The sequence below is a fragment of the Dendrobium catenatum genome, unplaced genomic scaffold, assembly GCF_001605985.2.
Source record: "Dendrobium catenatum unplaced genomic scaffold, ASM160598v2 fragScaff_scaffold_989, whole genome shotgun sequence".
NCBI classification, from domain to species: domain Eukaryota; kingdom Viridiplantae; phylum Streptophyta; class Magnoliopsida; order Asparagales; family Orchidaceae; genus Dendrobium; species Dendrobium catenatum.
Window position 1 is genome coordinate 3193587 of NW_021319451.1, and position 8771 is coordinate 3202357.

The following is an 8771-nucleotide window of genomic DNA, read 5'->3' on the forward strand; positions in this document are numbered from 1 at the left end:
AATTATTACGTCCTCCGACCGGATGCAGAGGAACATCCGGTTGTAGGCAAAAACGCGCCTATACCGAGGTGTACCGAGAAAAAACTCGGTACACCTCCGTATAGGCACGTTTTTGCCTACAACCGGATGTTTCTTGCATTCGGTCAACCGGACCAAATAAAATCCCGAAGTCAAGGGCCACCAAATGAGGGCAGCAATTGATAGTGATTTGTGACAACAACTAGGATAGTCAATCGGCATGGACGGAGGGAGGGGGGAGCTGAGGGGGCACGATCCCCCAAAAAAAAATGTTATTTCTTATTATTAATGTAGCATTATTATTACTTATTATTTATTAATATAAAAGCATAGTTAAATTATTACTTTTATCTTTTTAATCATATTTTTATAGCACTGTTTTTATATAAAAAAAATTATATTATGATATTATAATCACAATTTTATTATGATATATTAACAACTTTAGAATTTGGTTTAAAATAAATATTTGATTGTATTGATATTAGGATATTATAAGTTGAAACAAAATTTTTTATTATGATTATTAGAAAAAGTTAGCTACAAAACATTATTGGGCATCACTGCATTAATGATACTTTAGTCATTACATTGAAAAAAAAATATTTTATTATATTGATATTAAAATAATTATTAAACTTTTTAAAATCTAATGAGTAAGTGTCATAAGTTATAATTTTTTTATCATATATTTTTACCTTTTTTAAAATAATATTTATTCTCATGTTTGGATAAAAAAATTTGAGAGAATATTTGAGAAAAGAATTTGTGCCCCAAAGAAATTCTTGGCCCTGCCACTATCCGTCAGTGGTGGCGAGCGGCAGGCAGCGAGTGGTGGCACACGGTTCAGCTTTCAAATGTATTTTAAAATTGGGCAAATCTAATAATTTTTAAATACACAAAAAATTGCTCTAAATTCATTTTACTTAAATATCAATATTTCAAAACCTTCGTAATTAGAATGCTTTACATTCATCCAAACCAAACAACCCCTAATTTATTATTATGACCCATATATCTTAGATTTCATTTGAAACATCTTTCTCAACTTTTTAAAACTGTTGTATGAAGCAATTTTTTAGTACAATTTTTTTGAAAGCAATAAAAAAGCAACGACCAAATCAGGGGCAGATGCAGTGTGGGGGCCCTGATGCATCTGCCCATACTGACTTTGGCATTAACAATTAACTAATCCTATTTATGATGCATTAAGTACATATTAAATCAATATTTTTTTCTTTTTCATCCTAATAGCTATCTGCCTATCCCGCTGCAACTCTTCGACTCCAAGCACGTGTCGAACTTGACTGCTCGAAAGATTTAATCATGCATGGTTTGATGATCACAAAACTTGGTTAGAATATAGTATAACCAAGGATGCAACATATTATTTTTTTTTGTTATTTGTATAGACCTCAAATTGGAGAACAGACTAGTCATAACATTTTCATTAGAAAGGGTTTTAGAAATTGAAAAAAAATAAAGAATAGAAATTATTTTAACGATTTGTGACACCACATGAAAAAATCCTAGCTCCATCCTTTGGCCAAATAAAAATAATGGTTATAGTCTAAAAAATAATCATCAAAACATCAAATCAATCCTTGTTACTCTTCATATTTATAAATATATTTTGTTTAGCATTTTTTATCTTTGTTTTAATTTTTTTTGAAATTATTAATTTTTAAATATATTCAAAATAACACTAAATATTTTATATTTAAATGAATATAATTCATGATATAATATATAAATACTAATTTGGTCTAACAATAATTTTTATTAGTTGATGATATTTTAAAATGAAATGAACACTTAATTCAGCAATTGTGCAAAATTAAATTTATGGCACAAAGTATAAAAGAAGAAATAAAAAAGGCAAAAATTTTAAAAAATATAATCTTAATCAAAATAATTTTAATTTTTAGAAAAATAAAAATAGATCTACTTTTACTCATGTTAGATGTTTTTAATGAATGATATTATTTAAAATTTTAATCTAAAAGTTAATATTATTGTATAAATTGCTCTAAATTTTAACTAATATTCTAATTTAAATATCATTTATGAGTATATAATTATTATTAATTAATTTCAATTACTTAAAGATAAATATAATTGACATTTATTTTATATCATTTAATTAATTCAAATTATTTCAAATCAAGCATTTATCTATTACAATAATTTTAAAAACAAAATTGATCGTAGTTTAGGACAAAATTATAAGCAGAGGTATTTGTTTTTGACTATTACAACTTTTTATAGAGATGATTATAATATTATTGTATGAAAACGAATTTTTTTGAAAGTTAATATAAAAACAATTTCTTAGCATAAAATTTTTATAAAACAAAAATAAAATGATAGACAAATAAAAATTATATATTCAATATAAGAAATAAAATAGTAGAAAAACTATTCCAAACAAATCTTAAATCTTATAAATTCTAACTTAGTTATGAATATCCTGTTTTTGTGGCATACAAAAATTGATTATTTTATTTTAAACTTTGTTTAGGACAGCTTCATTACTGCTTCTAAAATGATTTTTTAATAAAAAAAATTTTGAACTAAAATTTTTTATACTAAAAAATTATTTTAGAAAACAGAAAGAAAATTGTCCCAAACAAAACCTTAAATCTCATCCAAATCTTATTTGACATAGAGACCAATCAACAACCTGCAACCTTGCATCTATACCAGTTTCAAGCATTTTCATTCATTTTTTTGGTTATTACAGCTGGAGATGGTTTCTACACAGAAAAATAATGATAATAATTCAATAAGCATGAGCAAAACAGTTTCTTCGAATAATCAAAGCTCAAGATTTGTAATTTCTCACAGTTAGACTAAGCAAGATCTGATCATCACCCTTTTCTACAGACAATCAAGATGCAAATATGGTAAAACCTGCAAATTCTCCATAGGAACTCTAAAAAAAAAAAAAGTTTCTGCAGTTTCATGCAAAATCAACAAGTTGATAAAATTAATGAATATATCAAACAAATCTGAATCATCAGAGCTTGTAATCAAATTGGCAGAATCTGAAGTGTAACACTAACATCATAAAACAAGCATAACAATTTCTATGATCATCATTAATACCAAAAGTAGAGCTTAAATTTATTTCTCTTCCAGTGCTCTTCAGAGAAGTATTCTCTGAAAAGTTAAGGTCCAAGGAAAAGATTGTCCCCTACTATAAAACATTTCAAATACTAGAGATGAGTTCCAACAAGACAATAAAACTAATACCTGACAATATAGAAGAATCATATTCGAGAGATTAGTAACGGTACACAAATGGATTCAGCCTCTACTTCTCCATTAGCTAAATGAAGCATATCCAAAGCACCATATTTTTCAAGCACACGCATCCGGCATTCTTCTGCAGCTCGCAGACCAGTAGAGTAGGCGGCATGAACAGTTCCAGTGAATTTCATGCAGGTTGCTTCCCCAGCAAAAAAGAGGTTGTCTACAGGAATCCGCAATCTCTCAAATAGCTCACGGGGTTTCCCAATGGCGTCATGGCTGTATGAGCCAAGTGAATTCTTGTCTGTTCCCCAATGAGAAACCAAATAGTTTATCTGTAAAGATTGAAATATACTAGAATTAGTTTGATTATGTAAGATGCGTGAAGAAGTAGAGAAGTCGAGAGCGTCGCAAACCGGTTCAGATGCGCCAGGGAGGATCTCTTTGAGCTGAGCGAAGGCAAACTTGGCGGCAGCTTCGTCGGACATCTTTTCAATATCATGAGCAAGGCGACCGGCTGGCATGTAAACAAGGACAGGATGACCTGTAGCCTTATGAAGGTTAAGGAAATAGCTGCAACTGTAAGCTGAGTTTGAGACAACTCCTAGGAACTCAACATTTGGCCAAAAGACATTGTCAAAGTGCAGAGCAATTTTGTTCTCCGTCCCAACAGCAATACCATTGATTGATTCTTCCTTCCAATCCGGAAGCTTTGGCTCAAACTTGATAAGATTGGCTTTAAGAACACCGAGAGGAACAGTAATGACAGCAGCATCTGCTAAAAATGTTTTCCCATTTTCGGTTGTAACTTCGACACCCTTCTTACCTCGGACAATATTTGAAACTCTTTGCAATGTAAGAAAATTCAGTTTTCAAATCGCAGATTCTTTAATCATTTAGGACAAAGATGAAGCAAAAAACACTGCCTACCTGTGATCAAGACGGATGTCCAAACCTCTTGCTAGAGTGTTTATAACAGGGAAGTAACCTCGAACCATTAATCCATGACCACCAGGAAGTAAGACTTCCTACACAAAAGAACCATAAGATCATGATAAACATATGAAAATTATCCCATTGTTTCAGCAAAAATATTACTTAGGCTTCATTTGGGACAGCCTTCTTACTGCTGTTTAAAACGGATTTTTAGTACAAAATTTTTAATTTTTGTACTGAAAAGCCTTAATATTCTATTTGATCCTTTGGAAGATAAGCAATGATGTTTACCTGATCCCAATGTTTAAGCGATATAGTATCCGCATCTGACGCAAACCAACCTTCCATTCGGCACAAATACCACTGCATTACCCGGTAGGCAAGTCCTTCTAGCCTGATTTATAAAGAAGAAAACAATGCAAAGGATTTAACATAGAATAAGAAATGCAAAATAATGAAGTATAGAAAATTAGTCAAGTGATTAAATCAAACTTCATTTGTGGACATCTCTCCATGACAATAGAAAGTGCTCGTGCAATGGACATATCCTCATTAAATTCATCCCTTAGTTTGTTTGCCTGAAAAGTAGACCGAATTAGCAAAAACTACACAAATTTCATAGATCAACACATTAAGGTTTCGTTTGGGATAATTTTGTTTGTTGCTTTCTAAAACAGTTTTCTAGTAAAAAATTTCTTGAATTAAAAATTTTTATACTAAAAAGCCGTTTTAGGAAGTAGTACGAAAGCTATCACAAACGAAACCTAAATGACATAATTAGCCTAAATCTTAGAAACATCATACCTCTTCTAATATTCTCTCAAATAACTCACCAACCTTTTTGACAAGCTCTTGAGGGACTTGATTCCCATCAGTATCAAAGAGGGCATAGCTGTACACAATACAGAACATCAACAAGTACCATATCAGTCTAAAACTTCAATCCATTTAAGGGAAAAGCAAATAATTATCACAGCCTAGTATTTATTCGCCAAATTGAATAAATAATTAGCTGCAGCCGTTTCGGCAAATCAGCATGAAACCGAAACTAATTTATGTAGAACATCTTAGCTAAAGTTTTCCTTAAGACTAGCTTATCATAGTTTGTTACTACTAACTTCTAGAATGTTCTTATTAGCATATAAGTATCCAAGTATTGTAGTAGGAAAGGATGATTGATGAATATTATATGAATTGAATCCTTTGAGCTTGGTTTGTTATCTTGTTCTTGAAAATTCTTCAAGCATCCTCTTCTTCCAACGAAACAACAATTACTCCCCACATCACTAATTAAAGTCTAAAATTTAAATTTATATTTTCTAGAATAAGTTCCATTCACTTCACATGTGAATAAGATTAGTAAATTAATAGACAGTCTGAAACTAAAGGCCGGTAAATGCTGCCAAGGATGCAGTACCTCTCAAGGTCATGGTCAAATAATACAGAATTGTCATTGCTGGTGCGATAAAGGGGAAGCCCAAGTCTTCCAATCAAAGGTGCCAATGGATTTTCATTGCAGACACCGTGCAACCTGCATTTAACAAAAGCAAATCATGAGTTGGTCAACAGACCGCAGAAAGACTAGGGCTTCATTTGGGACGGTTTTCTTACTGCTTTTTAAAGCAGCTTTCTAGAATAAAAATTAAAATGTTTGTACTAGAAAGCTGCTTTAAGAAAAGAGGCTGGCCAAGTCCAATAGAAATCAAGTGAGCAGGACATAGAGAATACCAGGATGCACCCATGTCAACAGGAAATCCAAAAGAGTAATCAGTGTGCACACGACCACCAACTCTATCCCTAGATTCCAAAACAACCACCTGAGAAAAATATGGCAGATCAGAAACTGAAACCACCATCAAGGAAGCATTACCATACAAAATTTTTACATGCAATTACATCAAGGAGAATTCACATTACCTGAAAGGATGCATTCTTGAGAGCACGAGCGGCGGCAATGCCTGCAAATCCTGCACCAATGACAATAGCAGAAGGAAGGGATGGCTGTCTTCTCTCATTGTCTGAATGGCAAGTGGTTACAGAATTGGAAGGGCAAAAAGATACACCCACAGTTAGTCTGAATCATAAAAGTGATTAATAAAAAGTATATATTCAGACATCCTAGAGCCCCCTTTTTGAGTAGCCAGAAAGCATGCAATTTTAAGATTGAAAAAAGATGGAATTTTTTTTATGCACAATGAGTAATGTTCATGAATGCCGAACTTTAAAAAGGATAGGGAATCATGCTTTAAGCACTCATACCTTCATTTTCAGAAGCAAAAGTCACGAAAGAGATCAAGGTACCCTTCTTGAGTAATCCCTGATACTAACATGATACATTTGCACTCTTGCATGGCTTGAACAACCAACATAACTGTTCACTTCATGAAACACATTAAGGATTTGATATGACCATGAAGGATACAATGGGAATATTTCCCCAAATGTTGATTGAAGTCCAATTATCCATCTATTAAGCTGATGGGCAGGGTTCCTATGGGCCTAAAAAGGTTTTGCTGGCCCAACAAAAATTTCATCGAGGACTAATAAAAGGCAAGAAAGAGAGCTGATGGTCCCTTCAAGAGAATAACAATGCACTGAGGAAGATGATTGAAGACATAGAATAAGAGCTTCTTGTAAAATTTCTTTAATGATAATGAATAGCAAGTGTTGCCATCTTGAAATGATATATGTCAATAAAAATTGAAATGCAAATAAAACATCCGGAACATGGAAAACATGGCTGGCAACACTAAAGATCATAGCCAGTTCAAAATTGACAAGAGAAAGAAGAGAGTTATTAAGATGAACGGGTTTGGTAGCTAGAGTAAGCTTAGTGGGTGGAAATTTTTAAGCAAAATCTATGCATATCAAAGAATCCAAGGGAAAACATGCAAAGTGAAAGTTCATTTCACATCCTTGGAAAAACAGACGAAGCCTTTTCAAGTGGTATGAAAACCAAACAAAATCCCGGTTCCCCAATGTGTAGTGATATATTAAAAAAACTGAATATTTATTAGAGAGTGCATCATTACAACAAAATCTTGATGACTTATAGCCTCCAATACGACACAAATAATGCCTTCTTCCCCTGAAAAATAAAGGGTGAGCAACTTCGCAGTAAAATACAAAAGTTAAAAAGAACAAGCTCCCACTCATCATCAAAATCTTAACATATCCCTCATATTTCCCACCCCCGTATAATTTCCGCAAGTAGCTGACTAAACTAACCCTTCAGACAGTATAGCAGTGTTTTCAAGACCAGAATTGATAAAAAAACACCACAGATTTGGCTCGTAATTGCTTTATTACAAGTATCACTGGGAGAAACTCCCATCTTTTTAAACAGGTAGCCGACAACATGAGCATGATCTTTTCAGTGAAATTAACTAATACATGAAGAACCTTGAAGTTTTTTTTTTTCATCTTAACTGTGGGCGACTTTGACATTAAATTTGCTCAAAAATCTCACTTAAAAAAAAAGGAGAAACCTTTTTAATATATGACACATCATCAAATTATACAACAACATTAAAACTGATCAAGTAGATTAGCCTCCTCGTATACTATTATGATTCTAAAAAAAAAAAACTTATATTTTAAACAAAAACTCGACTCACGTGCAGAAGCAACATATTAGATCCCCTAAAAACTAATAAACAGGAAATAAAAAAGGAACCCGATTCCCTAATCGAAAGTAGGGAATAGTTTGGTAGGGTCACCTAGAACAACCAACAAAAGTGCAAGCAAGGCGATACCTTTCGTAAGAAAATGATTGTTACGGCGCTCCATAACTCACAGATCGGCAATTCAGATACGATTGGCAACTCAAATTCGTCGTCGATATAGACAGAGATAATTGAGGTGAGAAATGGAGAAGAAAAATCAGAAGACAGGTGACGAAGTGGTTGGAATTCGAGTTCAGCCCTAGGTTGACGAACCAGCTCATGCGGAGGTTAATGGATGCCCTAGATCCGCTCAGTTGTGGAAGAAGATGACGGCCGGTGCGCAGCGAAACAGAGCTAGATTGTATCGAAGAATCCAATTGACCCCATGAATCCCGGCAAGAGGAGAGATTTTATGGAGAAATGAGAAAAAGAGTAGATTTTGAGTGGAACGAAAGCGAAGAAGACAGGAAGCACAGTTGATTCAGTTCTTGCTTCCTTTCTCTCTTGCTGTGCTAATTATGGTTTTCCTTCCTTATAGGAATTGTGTCTGATCACCTGCGGTGAGTTTATGATGTTGCTCATGTTGCTCCAATTAGAATCTGACAATTTCGATGTTACACGTATTTTACTGTCTTTTATTTGAGCTTTTTTTATGAGTTAGAGCCCGCTCATATTTTATAAAGTAGAGAAAAATTATTTTTATTCGAGCTAGTATTATGATAATATCATAATATGATAAAAATAAGAAAATAAATGAGATAATAGAATTTCACCTGAAATAAAGAAAAGAAATATTACTTAAATACTTTGAGTGATTTTATATTGAATTAATTGAATATATATTTTAAGTGAATATAATATTAATATTTTTTAAAATAGTCAGCTCATGAGCTGATTGCT

The 8771-nt window shown here is 32.7% G+C and overlaps 1 protein-coding gene across 2 annotated transcripts; it reads right to left on the reverse strand.

The window, feature by feature from the left end:
* Positions 1-3087: 3087 nt before the first annotated feature.
* On the reverse strand, positions 3088-8142 carry LOC110101011 (polyamine oxidase 3). Of its 2 annotated transcripts, none has more exons than XM_020828773.2 (10): positions 7962-8142; positions 6124-6224; positions 5935-6023; positions 5624-5737; positions 5011-5098; positions 4699-4784; positions 4498-4600; positions 4201-4298; positions 3687-4116; positions 3088-3605 (listed from the first exon to the last, which is right to left on the reverse strand). In XM_020828773.2, the coding sequence occupies exons 1-10, from the start codon at positions 7993-7995 to the stop codon at positions 3291-3293; spliced, it is 1458 nt and encodes a 485-aa protein (XP_020684432.1). In that variant the 5' UTR covers positions 7996-8142; the 3' UTR covers positions 3088-3290. The 2 variants fall into 2 exon arrangements, with proteins under 2 accessions (XP_020684432.1, XP_020684433.1); XM_020828774.2 differs by having other exon boundaries at positions 6466-7980.
* Positions 8143-8771: the final 629 nt, after the last annotated feature.